Here is a 20,562-nt window from a genome sequence, read left to right as displayed (position 1 = left end):
AGGGGATGCAGAGACAAGGGAGGGGCAGCCGAGAAACAATAGTGCAGCCTTGGGGCACGGTCCTGGTTCCGCCTCAAGGATACACATAACAATATCTTTGAGCTCTTCCTCAGTACTAAAACTCCCAACAAATGGAAGATGAACTGCTTGATGAAGCATTCTTCATTCCAGAGAGAAGGTCATAGTTTGATAACCTCAAGAACCGCAGCTCATCAGGAGACCACGGGAGGCCAGATTAAAGGAATGCAGACCCTGCACATACCCTGATACTTACTAGCAACCCTGCCCTTGAACCATTGCTATTAAACTCACCAAACTCCCCTGGGTTGGGACACACAGTTTTGAGGGGCATGAGCCTGCTGTGTCCCCCTTTGCCTGGCAAAGCAATAAAGCTATTCTTCTCTACTTCACCCAAAACTGTCTCCAAAATTCGATCCAGCACCACTGCACAGAGGCCGAGTTTCAGCATCACTTCCAGGTGTTTGGATATAATTCAATAATAACTTATTTATGGGGAACACTTCCTTGAAAAATTCTATGTGAGGTGTTATTGCTAGAACTAAAGATATTGCATTTTGTTTCCTGGTTCTAGTTATTACTAGACTTTAATGAGAAAAGTAGGCATTGAACTGATTTTGTTAATATTTTCAGTGTTAGCTATTATGTTGTCTTAGATTTCTAAAGGGCAATATCCAGCTTGCCATAAACAATTCTGACAACTTTGAGAAATATCTTTAGAAACATTTATGATATCCTAAATTTTTATAATATTAATCTAAAATGTATACCCATTTAAAAACCATTTATACCAGTAGGCATTTTTCTCATGTTGGGGAATGTGGGTTTTCTTTAAACCATGGATGCCATTATTACATATTCCTTTAGTTCCTTATGATATAATATTTAGCTTTTTTATACAAGGAACAATCATATCAGAAAAATAGGGCATCTACTTCTGGCCCAAAGTAAACAGTCAAACAGAATACAACAGTTGATAGGTGACATCATTTTCTAAAGAAGAATTCAATGACGTCTGCATAATACAGTAAAGTCTGCTCTCCGGCACAGCTGGGGAATGAAGTATTCTGGTCAAATATTCTGCTTAATAGAGTTACCATGTATTTTACATGGATTGCCTATTTTCAAAGAGTTGCAATAGCTCAAAATAAACCTAAGGTTATATAGCCAGGGTGGTCCCATCTGAGCTCAAAGGGAATTATCTGGGTGTGTGTGATTAAATAGGGGGAGCTGGTGGGCCCTTAGGGCTCTATCTGCATGAAAGGATTTATGCTGGTACTTTATTTATCCTTGCCTTCTAGGAAAAGGAAGATACCTGCCTAGGTGCCTGAACAAAAGGGAGGAAGAAGGGCAATGGAGGGGATTATGGTTTTAGGATCCCCTTTAGGTCTCTAGGACTTCAAAAAAAAAACTTTTAAGCCTCCAAGGAGAAAGGGATCAGAAGAGACGAGAAATAAACTTTTTAAGAAGGGTCTCAGGAAGCGTGGCTACGTCTGCACTGAGCATAACCCCACACTCAAGTACTGCAAGGATTGATGGCAAAATTGGAGCAGCAGGAGACTGCAACCTTGGCCCGGATGTGGCCATTATCATTGAGGGCAACTCAAGCAGCTTTGCCAGCAAAAGGCATTCAGCAGAGTGAGAGCTGCAGGAGGACAGAAAGGGCAGGACTTTGTCTGTTTTGTTTAATGCTATATCCTCATCACCCTAGAACAGGAGGCACTCAAATATGTGTGGGCAAATGTCAAGCGGTGACTATAGATGACACATGTTTGAGCCCATATGAGATGACTCCAGATGTACTTGTGGGAGTGGAGACTTTGCAGAGAGCTTGAGTCCTGCCAGTGGGGGTAAAGAAGAGATAATCTGGGATATCTGGATTATTGTTACTAGTGTAAACATCTGAATTCACAGGTGATGAGACAGTTAGCTTACAAATAAAACTATATTATTTCAAGAGGCACATCAGGGTCTTTGCTGTTTCTCAAGGGCATCTTCATAATATTAATTACCATTTTATTGGCAAAGCAAATATGCTTTTGCTTTCAACTTTGCAATCAACTTTTGAGGCATCTAGTAGAGATTTTGGATGATGGAATTCTAGATAATAGAGTTTATATTACTGATTAAGACTTCTTTGTTCAAGAACATATTTGGTTTCTAACATAAGTCTACCATTTTTACAATACTGTACTACAGTTTCCTTTAAATGTCAAGTGCTTTGTGAATTGAAGGCTTAAAAATGTTTCAAAATAACTTAGTGTTCTTGGATCAGGGATTATATACACAGTCTTTTTATGCAAAAATTCATTCTCATTTCTTTAAAGGCAAATTGCCTTTAATGAATGAATAAAATGTTCTATATATTATCAATTTAGCCTTTGAGTGCAGATGCAGATGCTCACCTTGCTTTCCAATTATAGTTTAGATTTAGACATGATTGAGTCCTTGTAAAGAGGAAGATGGCTTGAGGAAAATGAGAGCTTCTCAAAATTAAGTATCTCCATAAGCCAAAATGGCTACAAGGAGCTTTCAGATAAGGTTAGATTTTAAAAGAACAATTACTTAAGACAGAAGGAAGAACATCCCTAACTGAGAATTAAGATAAGAGCGACCTTGGTTGTCATAACTCCCGATGCCGCACTAGCTAGGGAGCAATTAACACAAGATGACAATCACACATTTGCCTCCGAGCCTTCATTTACTGAGCCTTCGATACTGTGCTCCCAAAGTGTCTCTCTGTTGTAAGAGGTTCAGGTCCTCTTAGGCACTTCCTGCTGTTTTGTTCTGCTGCCTCCACTGTCAATACTTGACTTTTCCCAGTCTGCAAGGAGAGTTCAAGTGATTATGGCTTATTCAGCCAACCTTAGGATGGTCTGGGCTTTAAGTAATCTTAGTTCTTTTGATTTTGTAAACCACATTAATTTTCAACAGTTTAGATTTTATCCTGAGGACACAAGTCATTAAAGAATCATAAGCCAGGAAAGTAACATTATTTTGTTTGTTTGGTTTTTTAAGTTTTACTCTGACTATAATGTGGGGAATGGATTCGAAGTTAGAAATGGTAAGAGAAGTAGGCAGAGAGACCAGTCAGGACATCATTGTAATTAATAGTCCAGCTGAGAGATGGCAGGGGCCCAGAACTAAAGTAGCGTCAGTGGGCTTGGAGAGAAATGGGTGAAGTCCAAAAATATTTAGGAGGTAGAAGCAACAAGACTGAACAATGGCATAAAACGCCATGATTTATAGATATCACTTAGCCTCCTAACACTTAGCCATTTTAATGCTCATCTAAGAGCAGCTGAAAAATTGTTAAAGTCTTGATTTTTAAAAAAATTCTCTAAGTTTAGTTATCAAATGAACAGTAGCAAACACTTATTTTGTTGAGGGGAAATCTGCTAGCCTGATTAATAGTAATGGTAACATTTTCTTCTTAAGTTAGGCCAATGGATCTAATAATCCTATAAAGCCTTGTTCCTCTATTTCTAGTATATAAGATATAGAATGAGGACGCTCACACAACAAATATTTATTGAGTGCCTGGGTAACAGATTGTTCTTTAAAAAACAAATCAAAAACACACAGAAGCAGCAGGAAACTGACAGATTTAAAAGAGGAAAGAAATATTTTCTATAATTTATTTGGAGCTATGAAAGTTATTGAAGTATAATACTTGCCTCAAACACTTTCCCAACAGCTGAAATTAATTTTTATGCCTAAGGAAGATGCTGCATGGTGGTGAAACACACAAGGTTCACTGATTTTGAACATTCTATTCCAAATATCTCGAAAGAAAAAAGACTGTGCAGTCAACTATTTGAGCTAGTCGAATGACTGAAGCATAAAGGAGGATAAGCAAAAGAGATGTTTTGATATTATGTAAATCTGGAATTTTTCTTCTACAAAATATTCAACTTAAATTTAGGGATTATTAATTAACCTTGCCTATATTATAAGCATTTTTTAAAACTCTCCTGCTCTCAGAGAAGCTAACTAGAAAGAGAGTCTTAATTCTGAATTTAGAAATGTTTCCAATTACATATATCTTCATGACAATATATAGGACATTCAACTGAACATCTTCAATATCCTTATTAGTTGAGTAATATGTAATATGAATGATATGAATAATTTATAGAGCAGCATCTCATAGAGATTGCCCAATTTTGCTTTCATTCATTTGAATGTGATTATTTTGAAAAAGGTCTTAATCCATAATGTCAACCCTTTTTGTTTATTTCCATTTGCCCCATCTTTTAGAGGTTATCTCTTTTAGGAAGATATTTTTGGTATCTGTATTTTGTTTATGCTACACATGCCAAATAGATCTCCCAAGATGAAACTCTGAGTTCATTTGGAAGTAATTTTTGGTAGCACATGAATCAGAACTCTTATTTTCTTCTCAGCACTACTGGTATTTTATTGCTTCCATCTATAGTCCAATATGCTTTTAAGCGCCAAGAACCCTGAGGCCAAACACACAAAGCACTAAGAAAATGGGAACTTGTGGCGATGACAACTTTTGTCTCTTTCAAGGTTCTTCCCTCCCCTGGGAGAGTGAAATCACCTTAAGCTCACTATGAAACAGGGACATGGTGAGCATAGATGATTGACTGAAGTTGGTGATGTTGATTTAGGAGTCTTTGGCTTATAGGTCAGGTGTAAAACTCTTAAACTTACTTGTCAAAGTCAGCTTGTCAAAGTCCTATGGATTTTTCCAGACTGCCTAAATGTCACTTTCCCTATGAAGGCTTCTCTGGCCAGCTCAGGCAGGGTTAGGCAGTCTCTCTTGTATTACTATAGCACCCTGACATATTCCTACGGCAGCACTTATCAAACTATATTGCATTTGTCCGTCGCCCTCCACTCATGGATAGAAACCATTCTCTTCCTTTTGTCTCTGGACTAAAGCATTACCAAAATCAAGTTGGTTCTCAATAAGTAGTAATTGAATGGACAGGCAGAGAATGGCTAATAATACCCTCCATCTGCACAGCATAGGTTATGAGGTGTTTTCACATCATGGTGAGGAAGCCATGGCAGGAATTATCACTCATATTTTAAAAATGAGGAAACTGATGCCCAGAGAGGTTATGTGACCAACTCAAGTTCAAAAGAGCTAAAAAGTTGCACACTACTTCTCATGACAGCAAGTCTAAAAGGATTGGTAAATAGAAGTGGTAGCAGTAGTATTCTGTAGGACAGGTGGCAATGGCTGGCCAAGACACAGTGTAGGAGCTGGTCACCTGTTTTGAAAGCTCCCAAACGCTCAGCAGGTTCTCAAGAAGTTAACTTAAATGCACACACAACCGGGCTTCAGAATGTCAACTTATTTACAATGAGAATGATTTGTGACAAATAATTTCCCCGTACTCAAGCTACACCCACAGTGAAGCCAGTAGACAAAAAGATATATCCTGTTTATGTATGGAATACAAATGACTCTCTGAAATTCCCACCATGACTCATAGACTCTAAAGAGAAAGAAGTTCTTTGAGATCAGTAGTGTAATGCCACCATTTCCTAACTAACTAACTAGCTAACTAGCTAGAAAGATAAATGACTTACCTAATCACATAGCTTGTTTGTGAGAGCACCAGGACATAGAATCAGTTCTTCTTAACAATAATATCCTTACCTTTTTAAAACTAAGCTATGACTGAGAAATAATACAAGTATAGTTCTTGGCAAGCGTTCTAAGCATCTGGCTAATAGGACTAAACATAGGCTGTCACACAGGAATTATAATTAAACAAATGCTGCAACATGAGAGAAGTACAGCAAATTCTACTCTATGTCCACGTATTGGGGAGGTAGGGGGCACATAATATGACAGGCAGTGTTTTAGGATCCCATTTATGTTAAAAACAAGGTCCTTTTTCATAGAGATTGACAATATTAATTATATTTATTCATCTCTATTAACCCATAGACATTGATGTTACCAAAAAAGAAAATTATTGGACTTATCTTTTCCGTGTCAACTGAAGTGTATTTTCTAGTCCCCGTCCCTTTTCAACATACATTTTTTTTTTCTTTTTGAAAATTATCCAAGTAAGTATAACCTGGGTGTGTTCCTAATGTCTAAGTTTTGAAAAAGCCACTCATCGCCAGTAGAATATATTTTGCTACTTATTGACCAGCTAAAAAGTTAAATATGTGTGTCTATTAAGAGGCAAAGACCTAAGACAAAAATCAGCTAATATTCTCAGCAAAAAATAAGACAAATGATCATATTTATGAAAGTTTCTGGTTTAGCTTCTATTATCAAAGCCGGGGTGTACTCTCGGTTGTCTGTCCTAAATCAGTAGATGAAAGCAAGTGCTTTCCACAAGTATATTTGTATTTCATAGACTGTGCAAATCACACCAAAATCAAATGATTTCATGGAGCAACACCATCAATTAAGAGAGAGAGTCTTATTTAGCAAAGGATTGCTTTGGGGATAGAAACATACCTCTAACTACAATGAATTAGTTTGTTGATTGATCTTCCTGCTGGGGATAATTGCTAGAATTTCTTCTTTAACATAAAGGGACTTTTACCTGTTTGATATCAACTACTGTGCATATCTTTCTGTTACTATCATAATCGGATACTGTGCTCTTCTATGCCTTCACTGGATGCAGAGAAATATTCCCACAGCATTTATACAACAAAGCTTTTGCTTCCCTCTAGCATCATAACTGGCACCCTGATAATCGACCTCCAATTAATGCTAACGTTTACCATTATCCCCAATAGTTACAGTTTGAAAAAGGAGAGCTCACATTCTGAAAAAAACTTTAGGTATTCCAGGTCATTTATTGATACAGAGTCCAATTTAGAATCAGTTTCTCATCTAGACTATGAAAGAAACTTATTCATCAGTCACAGCATTTTAATGTATTGAGTAAAAGATGATTTTAGATGTTAATTTTTAAGCTAGGTCAAATTATAATATTATGCTGTATAAAAAATCAGGGTCATTTGAATACCAATTCATTCATTTTCTATAATATTTCAACAGTAAAATTCCCATGTGTACCTAAAGTTGAAGATAATTCATTTAGGTTCCCATTATACATTAAGCCAGCCAACAATTTTTAATCCATGTCACAGGTATAAAATATCTGTCAATTCCTGTTAAAGGGCTATAACATGAAATCAATATGGTCAGTAGGTACGTAAAATAAAATGCCTATGGAAGAAATTATTTAAGAACAAAAGCAACAGGCCTTGCAAGGCTTTAAGACGTATTACTTACCAGGAACAAAGTTTGGAAGTTGCTGAGATCACCGAAAAATTCTTCTATGCTCACTGTCTTAGAGTCAAAAATAAAGTATTCTCCAAGATTCTCATAGAGCTTTATCATGTTGTTGTGCATGGTGAGTAGTTTTTCATACTGTTCTCTGGCACCCTTTGTAAAGCTGTAGCTTTCTGTTAAGGAACATGATCCAATAGTACCTCCAAGGCAATCACTAGATGTTAAGACTGAATTATAACATTATTTCTGTAAACACTTCTGCATTACTTTGCTCGGGTTGCCATGACAAAATACCACAGACCAGGTAACTTAAATAACGGAAACTTATTTTCTCACAATTTTGCAGGCTAGCAATACAATATCGAGGTGTCAGCAAATTTGCTGTCTTCTGTGGCCTCTTTCCTTGGCTTGAAGATGGCTGCCTTCTCCCTGTGTCCTTACCTGGTGGTCCCTCTGTCCGTGTTGTCTGTGTCCTAATCTCTGCTTCTTATGAGGACACTGGTTATATTGGATTAGGGCCCACCCTAAGGACCTCATTTTAACTTAATTACCTCTCTAAATGTCCTATCTCCAAATACAGTCACATTTTGGAAGTTTTGAGGGTTAGGGCTTCAAAACATGAATGGGGGGGGGCACAATTCAGCCCATAACAACTTGCTGGAGTCATTATATTGGTTAGTGAGCTCTGAAAATCTATAAATGAGGCAGAACTATTTAAGGTATAACCATGAAGAACATGTTTGCTAAATGAAAACACAGAAGTATAAACACCAGAAAACTGCCTCATATCTTTTTAGGAGCGAGGTAGGGTAGAAACAAACAGCAATGAAAAACTCAGGGAAATAAGTATATATTTTCTTTTTTTAATACATATTCTATATAGATGGAGAGGTTACAGTGAATTCTATATATAGGTTATATATCTGTATGTGTGTATATATACATATACACATATATCCCATATGAGGAGGGGAAAAAGAGGGAGAGAGAAAAAGAAGGGAGGAGAGGAAGAGCTTTGGAGAGGGAAGGACGGAGAGGGGAGAGAGAGGGAGAGAGAGATTCTGCTGTAGCTCTAGAACCTTAATCACCCAAAGGGCTTGTTCAAACCCGAATGCGGTTTGCTGAGCCTGAGCCCAGGGGCCTGAGGATTATAATTTCTAACAAGTTCCCAGATGATACTGAGGCTGCCAGTCCAGTGTAACCCAGCAGGACCCAATGAGGCCTTCCCATGACAGACCCCTCCTCCATATCCTCTCCTTTAGCTCCTTTCTAAGTGCTTAGATAACAGTGTCTGATGCACATTTCCTCAGTTGTTTTACAGATGCTAAAACCCCCACCAAATGGAAGAGGTTAACTACTTGGTGACCTTGAGCACATAGCCCCCCAGGCCTACTGGAGCCTGAGGATTGACAGTGTTAACCCCTGTGACACCGCCCTGTTTTCTCACCATCAACCAATCAGAGAACTATGCACAAGCTGATCACATACCCTGCAACCCCCCTCCCTCACCTGGTCTTTAAAAATGCTTCCCTGGGCTTCCCAGGTGGCGCAGTGGTTGAGAATCTGCCTGCTAATGCAGGGGACACGGGTTCGAGCCCTGGCCTGGGAAGATCCCACATGCCGCAGAGCGGCTGGACCCGTGAGCCACAACTGCTGAGCCTGCGCGTCTGGAGCCTGTGCTCCGCAACGAGAGAGGCCGCGACGGTGAGAGGCCCACGCATCGCGATGAAGAGTGGCCCCCGCTTGCCACAACTGGAGAAAGCCCTCGCACAGAAACGAAGACCCAACACAGCCAAAATCAATCAATCAATCAATCAATCAAACATACACATCTGATTCAAGATCCTCATTAAAAAAAAAAAAAAAAAAAAAAGAAAATTGTGGTGAAGATTTTCAAAAAAAAAAAAAAAAAAATGCTTCCCTGAAACCCTCTGGGAGTTTGGAGCTTTTGAGCACAAGCCACCCACATCCACTCTCCTTGTCTGACGCCTATAATAAATGCTGCCCTTTCTTTCACAACCTGGTGCCAGTAGATTGGCTTTACTGTGTGTGGCCAGAGGACCCAAGTTTGGTTCGGTAACACCAGGACTACACTTTCAGCAGTATACTCCAGAAAAGTATTTATCCCAAAATTAATTACATCACTGTTTTAAAATTTTTATCAAAAAAGTGATAACAACTACCACTACTACCAAACATAAAATGAACCAGGTATGTAAATGTGTCCAACTAAATGTATCTCATTATGTGTAAATTTATAGAAAGAAATTATCGACTTTATTCCTGATTATAGAAGATACAGATACAGAAAATTATCTCTTTAGGTGACTTAGAAATATAAAAACGTTAGTAAACTAAAATTTCCAACAACTCAGTGTTGTGAACTTTTTGGGACATTTCCTTCTCGTCTTTCTTCTATGGCTGAAAGCTTTTGAATGTTAATTGATAAGAATGCTTCAGAAAAAGGTAAGTAGACTAACCATGAAGAATATAAAGGAAAGCAAATCTACCTTTTACAATTAAGTCTATTAAAAATCAATAATGATCACAGAAGTAAAATGTCTTTAAATGTAAAGGTACTAGACTTGGACTTGTTAAAAAAAAGTATAATAGCACAGTTTCGGGTGTGCTATTTTAAGATCTACTACAGTGTATTCACACTTTGTGATAGTATTATTTTATCAGGTACTGCTAACTGTGTCTTGAAATGCTGGATTTTATAAAATTTTCTGAATTCTTCAGTGTGTTTTATCATAACCTGGGGCCAAATTTATTTTCCATGGGAACACAGCTCTAGTTTCACAATGGAAGTCAGTGGGGAAATCAGACCATTTCTGGAAAATTACTTTGCAGCTGACACTTACAGGATACAGCAGGATTTTAAAAGTGAGATGCTCCCCTTCCCAGGCTCCTTCTTATGCTACTTAAGTATTAGCATTCACATTAGCCACACAACAACCTCTTCCTTGCTAAGGAGTGACATTAAATCTTTCAACCCTCAAGTCCATTTTGCTGTCAATAGACCTGAAAGAATTAATGCATTTCTGACTTACTCTACTTGCTTTTTACAAACAAAAGGGTTGTATGTAATGCTACCTACATATTCTGACTTTACGTCTGAGAATATCATATTTGTTTGATTTTTAAAAATTAATTAATTAATTTATTTTTGGCTGCGTTGGGTCTTTGTTGCTGTGCGTGGGCTTTCTCTAGTTGCGGCTAGCGGGGGCTACTCTTCGTTGCACTGCGCGGGGTTCTCATTGCGGTGGCTTCTCTTGTTGCGGAGCATGGGCTCTACGCACATGGGCTTCAGTAGGTGAGGCTCGCGGGCTCTAGAGCGCAGGCTCAGTAGTTGTGGCGCACGGGCTTAGTTGCTCTGTGGCACGCGGGATCTTCCCGGACCAGGGCTCGAACCCGTGTCCCCTGCATTGGAAGGCGGATTCTTAACCACTGTGCCACCAGGGAAGTCCCTATTTGTTTGATTTTTAAGAGAGTGTTGAACATCCTGTTTGAGAGCTGCAGAAATAAGACAATTCTCTTTATTTCTCAGCACAGAATGAAAGTTAGATTTTTGTTTTCTAGTCTCTCTTGCCTAAATAAAACAGACTCATGCCAGACTTGCTAAGAATACACGCTTTGCAAAGGTCACTTACTTATATTCTATTTGTAGCAAGGTACTAAACTGTGTATATTTCAGAAGGCTCAACACCTGTACAACACACAGAAAAAGCCAAAGATAAAAAAAAAGGCAAAAAAACTGGACATTTACCATTTATCATAACACAATTTTTCACCAGCTAAAATATGCCCATGTGGTGATACACAATTTCATAAATTTGCTCTCCTAGAAGAAAAACTGATTTCAGAAATTCTGTCTGTATACCAAAGTGAGAAAATCTGAAAAATTCTGGGAATGGTTTCGCTTAGAAATAACAAATGGAAAGCAGCCCAATCTCCAAGTCCCTTACTTCTCTTCACAGTGATTACTTTGTAAAAGGGATGGAGGGCATGACTCAGCACTGAAATCTTTCACAAGAGCAACCCTGTCACCAAATCCTACTTGGGATTCTGCAGGTGAAAAAGAACTAGACACCATCATTCCTTTCCACCTCTTTATTTCATTTAAGACATTTTTTATTTTCTTTTTTTGAGCAACCACTAACCGCAAGATACTGGTTAGTATTATGCTAAGCATTGTGCTTGATACAATGATCATTAAAGCCTAATCCAGACCCTGAAGCAGTTTATAATCTAATATTACAAATAATTCTCCTTATTAATTTGCATTTGTACAGGACTTTATGATATACTTTTCCTTCCACTATGTTCCATATCCTTCATGACAACCTTGTCAAAAAGGCAGAAAAATACCACTATTCCAATTTTTAGAGCTGTGGAAACTAGATAAGAGGCACTCATTTTATCAATAAAACTGTAAACATAATAAATTACATTCCCCCTCCCCCCAAAAAACAAAGGCACTCATCCATCTAAGGTGAGAATGTAGTGAAGGTGAGCTGATTGAAAAACAGCAGACACAGGAAGAGCTCTGAAAAGAGTAAAAGTTACCCATTTGAAAGGGAAATTTCCATTTATAAAGGAAATCTCCATTTGTAAGGGTGTCTTCCTCTCTGTACCAGGAAGAGAAGGAGGACACCAGAGAATCAAGGGTATCAGGAGTATCACGGGTGAAGTTGCAGATTTAAACCTGCAGAACAAACCTTATCCTTGTTTATGGTGCTTTTCCTTGTAACCCTCGTCCCCATTATGGGTGTCCTCACATCTTTCACTTGTCTTTAGCTGAAGATGGCATTTAAGCGGTGACTTAGGCTACTTTGGGGAGTTACTCATTTTTCTCCGAGTATCTCCCAGGTACACATGAGGTATTCAAGTTTATTAACTTCTCTCTGGTTTTCTCTTGTTATTCTGTCTTGTATTACGGGGAAGCGGTGGTGGTGGGGGGGTTGGTCCTCAGCCAATTACTCAGTAGGGTAGAGAAACAATTATTTTTCCTCCCCTATAGTAGACATCATGATAGACCCCTGCATGATACTAATCTAACATTCTTTTCACATGGTAGAAGTGTACTATTTATAATGACAATGACCTTCACGTTGCCAAATCCAACATTCACCCCTCTGTCCTCCTTTTGATGTCTCAGCCACATCTGACACATTTAGCCACTCTTCTTAGTTCCTATGACACACACCCTCATGCTTAAAATGTTTTTCCTCTTACCTCCTCTCCTTCTCTGGCAACTTCTGTAAAATGTTAGAGTACCCTGAGGGCTTGGTCCTGAATCCTCTGTCTACAGTCTAACTGACCAGAGCGATTCACATGACTTTAAATACCATCTATATTGATGGCTCCCAAATTACTTGTAGCTCCAGTCTCTCCCCTGAGATACTTTTATAATCAACTGCCTGCTTGTCATCTCTACTTAATTTTTTTTTTTTGTTCATGGCATCTATTGGTATCTCAAATGTAAATCCTCTCCTGCAAACCCTCTGATAGTTTCCCACAACACTTGGAATAAAATCCAATTTTCTTCTCAGCGTTTATGAGGCTCTACATGATCTGGCCTTTACCCACCACTGCAACCTAATCTCACCCAGTTCTCCCTCTTAAGCACTATGCCGAGACTCATTAACCTTCTTTCTCTTCCTTATGCCTAGCAAGCTCTCATACCCAATTCAGGGCCCTTGCACTTGCTCTTCTTTCTGCCTAGAATGTTTCTTTTTCACCAGGTCGTTCAACCTCAGCTCAACTGCCACCTCCTCAGAGAGGCTTTTCCCCAACCATCCAATCTAAAATGTCCACTCCCATCACTATTACTCTGGCTTATTTTATTTCATTCTGAGAACGTATCACTATCTGACATTATCTCTTTTATTTATTTACCTGTTCATTGCCTATCTTTCCTCACTTAAAAATATAGCCCAGGAGAATAGACCTTGCCTGTCTTGTTGACCACTGACTCACTGAAAGCAGCTCTTTTGCCCCTTTCCTGTTTGCCCATTTCTGTTCCCCTCTAACCTTAAAAGAACCTAATCATAAGAATGAGATCACTAGGTAATTTAACCTAACTCCTAACTTATGCTCTCCTGAATGCACACCACACCTTGCCTAACCTGTTGGTTCTTTTCCTAGATAAAAAGCAGTAAGATTGAAGAATTAAGTAGTTAAAGAATGACTAGCTAGCTCTCTACCCCCAACGGCCCCCTTAGCAATTCTGCAGGCAGATCACACAGGCAAGATACCATTTGAAGAGAGAGTCAGCCCCTCTGCACACAATGGAGAATGATGCAGAATCCAACCTCCTGCCTTGATGATTCACTGAGATTCTTCCTCCTTTTCCCCTTTAAAAACTGTCATGGCTGAGCAGAATCTTGGGAGTTGGTCATGGGACATGAGTCCACCTTTTCCCCAGATTGCCAGCTTTTCTGATTAAAGCACCTTTCCTTTCTACTGACACTTGCCTCTTGATCATTGACTTTAGAGTGGTGAGCAGCCGAACCTGAGTTCGGTAACATCATCAGCCCCTAAAACACGTAGCAGAAATAGTAGCAGTGGAAAAATAACTAAAATCAACAATGATAAAAATGATCATTATACCTAATCTTTTATTTTATTTTATTTTTGGTTTAATTTACTCTGTGGGAGTCATTGTGAATGCTTCCCAAGGATTAATGCAATTAATCCTCACAACTGTTTCCTGAGGTAAGAATTTACCCAAGGTCAGACAGCTGGTAAGTCACAGTAATGGGAACAAACTGAGAATGGGTCCAGAACTCATATTCTTAACAACTATGCTATAGCTTCTCAAGAAATATTTGGTGAAAGAGAAAAGTCTCATTATAACATCACATTGGAAGATGAGCCATGGGTTTGACTTGGGTACTTGGGAAACTAAAACCCTTCTTATATATCTTAAGATAAACCAATTTCACAACAAACCTTATTAGTAGAGAATATTTTAATGGTGATTTTCTGAATACTTGAGAAAAAATTTTAATCCCCTCATATTTTCATCAATCTGGACATTTTAAATTCATTTTTCAAGGTAGACTTCAATCATACTGATTTTATTTTAAACCTATATATGCAATAGAATATATTTGTCAGTAGAATGATGGTCTGTTTAAGTTGTTTGTGTAATTAGACCTAGATGTGGCCCTAGTAGACACTTTAGTAGGTAACATTTTAAATTGGGCATTTTATTTATCTCCCATATTAGAGACCAGAAATTGAGAATACATTTTAAAGGAAATAAGTCTTAAAGCTATCTTCTGGGATGCCTGGTAAAGAAATAATTTATTAGAAAATATATTTTATGAAAGGGTATTTGGTGGCTCATGGGTAGTTTTCATCCTAGAGGCCGAAAGCCACTTTCTTGTCATAGAGATACAAGGCATCCTTACAGCTACCTATAGAATTCTGTTCTATTTATAATGTAAAGTGCGTATAACGGGATTGTGCCTACAGAGAAGAGGGAGAAAGTAGAGATTTGAACTGAGCTGCTGCTTCCTATTTGGGAATATTTAAAGCTTCATTATAAGAGAGACTTTAGAAAATATGTTGTAGACTCTTGTGATGGACTTCTCTGGGCCAGGCAGCCTGCCCTTAACTGGGTTGTGAGAGCACGGAATGAGAAGCCAGTGGCCATGTTTAGGGTGAAATAGGAAGGACAGTTATGGGCACACCGTGTAACTAATGCTAGAAGCTCTTCTGATGCCTTTCCCTGAAGAGCTATTGAAGAGAATGGTGAGATCAGCAGGAAAAGGCCATTTGCTCCTGGATGCCCAGATTTCTTGGCCTTTGATGCCACAGGAGATGGTGACAACGGCTGTATTGGTATCAAAGAATAAGGTATTTTGTGGAAGATGATTAGACTATTCTGGGACCAAAATGTAGACTGACCTCTTTCCACCTGCTTAAGCAACCTTGGGAGTCCTTGAAATATTGAGAGAGAAGAACCCTGGAAAAACAATGATCTTTCCAAGATCAAGTTCAGAGATAGGGGTAATTCATAGTAATTTATATACTAAAAGAAATAGAACCTTAAGGTGGTAAAGTGGGCATATCAAATGCATATAAAGTTATCAATTTTAAGGGGAAAAAAGCAACTGAGAGCAATTTTCCTTTTACTAGTTGACTTTCAAATTCCTTGTTCTACAAAGACAAGCATTTCTGATTTTTCCAGCTTATAAGTTTTTGAAGATAACTGTGAACTATTGTAAAATTACATCATCTTCTCTCCAAGAGAAGTGTTTGTTGCAGGGTTTATAAGCTAAAATGTGGTCAGCATTTTAAAAAGCTAGGAGGTAAAATGTTAACCTTTAAAAAGTATTATTAATTTTAAACCATTTGATCTCAATCATGAATCTGGAAACAATTTATAAAACATACATCATAAGTCCCACAAAGCATTTTCATATGAACTCATTTGAAAATCTGACATAGGGAAGCAGTCTTCACACAATTACTTTGGTATTTAACACACTACACAGAATTGTCTAAAGCTTTTATCATCTATGCTTTTGTGTGGCTATATACAGATTTATAGATTATATTCCTTACTAATATAATAATAGTATGGACTTAAAATTCAACCTGAAATAGCTATAATTCACCCATAGGCATATATTCAAATAGGAAATATTTTTAATACTTTTATATTATTTTATACTTTTATAGTGTATATTTATATACATTATATATAGTTTTAAACTACTTTCAGTAGCTATAATTAGCTGTCTATAAATTGATTGAAGGTAGGTATTGTAACCCTTGCCCTCTAACTGGCACAATAGCTGATGGGGTTCAGAACACATTACCCCAAAATATGGCACGGTGGCATACTGAATACTTTAAGCTGAAGGAATTTGAGAAAATGGAAGAAGTAGGAAGATCAGTGCTCTTCTCCCCTGAAACAAGTCAGAAAACGCCGACGTGAGAGGTAGCTTCCCTATACCTCAAAGAAAGGAACAACCTTATCTCCAAGATGGAGGAGGGACACCAAGAAGTATCTGAATGAACAAGCCTTTCTTAGTTCCCCCCAGTTTACTATACTTCATACTATTTGCCCATTCATATCTTTCCATGACTTTCCACTATTTATCAAACCTAGCATAAAACCACTCAGGTTTAACCATTTCTTTGGGTCTTCATTTCCTAATGAAGGCTTCCACGCCACATAAGACTTATATTCAATAAATGTGTATGCTTTTCTCCCATTAATCTGTCTTTGTCAATCTTAATTTTCAGATGCAGCCAGGGACCTAATGAGGACCGGGGAAAACTTTTCCCTGCCCTACAATAGCATTGCTGCATCAAATACTAGGCAGAGTACTACCAACACTACTGTTTGTCATTTTACTTAATTTTGATGTGGAGAGTAATTGTTAATACAGAAAACTTGTTCCACTAGAACTGGAATAAGCATTAGCAGAGCACTGGGGATGAAGGAGTTTATGTACCTCACAGCTAATTGAGTCAAATCCGTTCTTACAATTTCTCATCTTCATAGGCAGTACATTAGTTATGATTTTAATAAAAAACTTGAAATTCGAAATATCATTACTGCTGGATTGTTGAGAACATGGAAAAATCAGCTTGAGATCCACTTAACCTTCACACAAGATTTAGTTAGCAACATGGCATAATTATCCATTTAAATAAAAGGAAGTCACAAATATAAAATCTATTAAAGAATACAGACAGTATTTCCTCTTTCCATAACCTGTCAGAAAAGATGTCTCTAAATGCTAAAAACCAAATATTAATTTTTTTCATTTAATTTGAATATATCATTTTTAGTCAAAAATGATTACTATTTTAAAGAAATTTATCTTTAAAAAATAATACTAAGGCATATTAAAGTAGCTGGAATTTACTTAGAGACCACACATTATGTGATAAATACACACTGATGAATATTTTAGAATGTGAAACATTAATAAGAACAATATAGAATATATATAATAACTTGCAATTGGGTTCAACATAATAGTTTAAAATGGTTCAGGATTTAGACTACAAAATTCTTTTAACAATCAGATTATAAAACTTAGGCATAGGACATTTAAATGACATAACAAAGATAGCATAGTCAATGACAGGAATTCTGAACCAGTCTCCAGTTTTTAACATATAGGAGGCAATTATGTTTCCAGAGACATGAACTAATTTTATAATGAGCCCACTTTTTCACAGATGGCCTGAGTCGGCTGGGTATAAAGAAAATGCTTTTAAATCAGTTTCCAGTTAAAGCCACAAATGTGATGATCATTATAGAGGTAAGAGGTACACTCAAGCCCTCCTACTTTTCTCTACCCCATTTCATTATTCACTCACTGTGCCTTTTGTGTACATTTCTTTTTACTCTTCCTTTGAAGACAGACTCTAGCTTTGCATTCTGAGACACCTAACAGAGTGATTTTTCATTTAGTCAAAGATACTTATTAAGTGCCTACTCTGTGCCAGGTATCTTCTAGGTTCTGAAGATATAGTAGTTAATATTGATACAAGGTCACTCGTCACTGCTTTCATGGAGATTACAGATTCATGGGAAAGCATACATTAAACAAATAGAAAAAATTTTAAATTACAAATTGAAAACTGTGATTGCAAAGCATAGGTTGTTAAAGAGTGTATATTTGGGAGACCTAACTTAGACTCGTGGGAGTACGGATGGGCCAGGAGTCTGGTAATGCCACTTGAAGGGTGAAATATTAAAACTCAGACCTGAAGGGGCAGAGCCAGGAGGAGCACTGGAGTAGGGTGAGTGAAGGTTCTGAAGGATATTAAATACTGTAGGAACATAAAGGAGAGAGAAAAGTCCTGGAGTACTAGAGCCTATGGAGGAAGTGGGAGATAGGAGGGAGATGGTTCCTGTCGTCCATAGGGGCCAGATTCTACAGGTCTCTTAAGCATTTTGAAGTTTTTCCTGAGACAGATGTAAGTCACTGAAGGGTTTTAAACAGGGAACTGATACCATCCGATTTTTTTTGCTCAAAGGCATAAAAAATGCTAGCTAAATTAACACATACACGTACACTAACAACAATAAGAAAAAACCCTAGGACTAATGCAACATAGAATACTGTCCAAATGATAGTAAGTCTACTTGCTAGTTCCTAACTACTGATAAGAAGAGTATATATTATGTAAACATCCAATTAAAGTGTATCTGATAAATTATTGAGAATTTACATAGTATCAAAGGCAGTTAAAAAATAGCAGGTGTTAGGCAACGCATAACTATTGAGACTGGCATATAAATAGTTGCGTTTAGAGTAACATAAGAGTTATGATTAGAAAATTTTGAGATTGATGTGTATATTTTGGAATGTCAGTATTACTATTGAATATTCATAGTCTGCACACACAGATGTTAATTAGATCAAGTACTACCTCCAGCCCTACCTCACGTTCAGCTCTCAGCATCATTTATCATGTGGCAACAATGTATAAGAAACTGGGAGATTAAGTAGAGAAAAAGTGTTGTCTTATTTAATACTCCCAACGGCCCTCTGATGCATATATGCTATCAGTAACTCCATTTTACACATGATGAAATTTGCCTCAGGGAGGCCTACTGACTTTCTCAGTGCCATCTCCGCAGTAAGTGGTGGTTTCAGGATTTGAACCTGGGTACCCTTACCCCCATAGCTCCCCCATAACATAAAAGTATGAATTTAACCAGCATACAATACTGCTTCTCTTGTTTAAAATAAATAAGTAAGTAAATAAAAGTGCATGGCAAAATAAACTAAGCTCCACAAAGGAATTCCAGAGGAATATAGAAACACATAGAAAGAAGTGATTCTGAGATTATTAGGTAAGGTTTCAGAAGGAAGTAACTTTCGACTTCCATCTTGAGGTATGGAAAAGATTTTTCTATCCAAAGAGAAGACACCACAGGCAAGGAGAATAGCATGAGCAGAGGTATAACTGTATCTGGAGTTATCAAGAAACTTGGACTATTCCAAGATAACATAGATTGGGAACGCAGGGAGCTGTAGAGGAGGACAGCCTGTGATGGGTGGCAGAATAGGCCACCCTAAAATATGCCCATTTGGCATAAGAATTATTTTGAGTTGAAGGCACTTGGGAAAACAGCAAATGCAGGGAGAGGCTTTCTCTGAACTCCCCTTATCTGCATAAAGACAGATCCTCCAAAAGGAACTCAACTGTCATCAACCTCTTCCCTGGGAGTTTCATCAACCAGAGAAGAATGACTCTTATCAAAGGAGAGGAGACTAGAAGTTGACACCACACCCAGACAAACTTTGCCTCATACTATCGTATCTTCCATCTATCCTCCTGAGGTTCCACTCATCTTTCCTAAAAATCCTTTACTCTCCTCTAAGTGGCCTACGTCCCTTCTCCCCTTCCCCTATTAAGATGTTGTATAAGCTCTCAAATCTCACTGCTTGTTGGGTGTTCACTTTTTTTTCTCCCAGTTATGTCATAATATTAAATCTTAATAAATTTGTATACCTTATCTTCAGGCTAACCTGTCTAGTGTCAGTTTGTTTCATAGACTCAGCTGTTGAACCCAGGAACATGGAGGACAAATCTTTCCTTCCCTACACCTGGAAAGGTATTGAATGCATGTTAAGGTTTTCAAGTTTTCTTTGGAGGTAATGGCTAATCAATGGTTTTTATACAGAGGAGCAATATGATCTTACGGTTTGTAGGAATCTCACTCTGGCAACCATGGAAAGGATGGTTTGGAGAGATGAGACATTGAACCCTGGGACATGGTGACTAGACTAGATGTTAGTGGTTAGAGAGAGGGAAGTATTGAGGATACCTGAGTTTTCTTGCCCTAGTAACTCAAAGTGTGTTTTCTGTATACTTGTTTTTTAATACAACTTGGGAGAAAAGAAAGGGAACATTATTTAGCGTAGGTGGAGCAGGGAGAGAGGGAGAATAATAAATAGTTTTGAACACACTGAGTTTGAGATAGCTAGGAAACACTGGGATGGTAATATCTAACAGGCAGGTGGAAATAGTGGCCTCCTTGATAACTTGGAGATCAGCTTATATGGCGACAGTGAGAACTGCAAAGCCAAGGCAAATGGAGCAAAGATTTCCCCTTATCCATTCAGATCTAGATCAGGACAGTACCTCAAGACTGTTCCCCAACACTCTTGTGGGTTCAATGAACATGCCCTTAGTCTGAATATGTTTGGCCCTGATATGTTCTCCCTAAATAGAAACTATCCTGGGATTATAACTTCAGCTAAAAGAGCAAAATATCAGATCCCGCAGTCTCTGCTAAGAGTTTC

At 37.9% G+C, this 20,562-nt stretch overlaps 1 protein-coding gene across 4 annotated transcripts in view; it reads right to left on the bottom strand.

Annotated features, from left to right (window-relative positions):
- Nucleotides 1-20,562, bottom strand: part of DIAPH2 (diaphanous related formin 2) — an 868,194-nt gene that overhangs the window by 214,271 nt on the left and 633,361 nt on the right. For all 4 annotated transcript variants that reach the window (XM_057538261.1, XM_057538259.1, XM_057538260.1 and 1 more), the window contains one exon: nt 7,265-7,429. In XM_057538261.1, the coding sequence (XP_057394244.1) occupies nt 7,265-7,429 (165 nt within the window). The remainder of the gene's footprint in view (nt 1-7,264; nt 7,430-20,562) is intronic.

Source organism: Balaenoptera acutorostrata, chromosome X (genome assembly GCF_949987535.1).
Source record: "Balaenoptera acutorostrata chromosome X, mBalAcu1.1, whole genome shotgun sequence".
NCBI classification, from domain to species: Eukaryota; Metazoa; Chordata; class Mammalia; order Artiodactyla; family Balaenopteridae; genus Balaenoptera; species Balaenoptera acutorostrata.
This window is presented reverse-complemented; position numbering and strand designations above follow the sequence as displayed.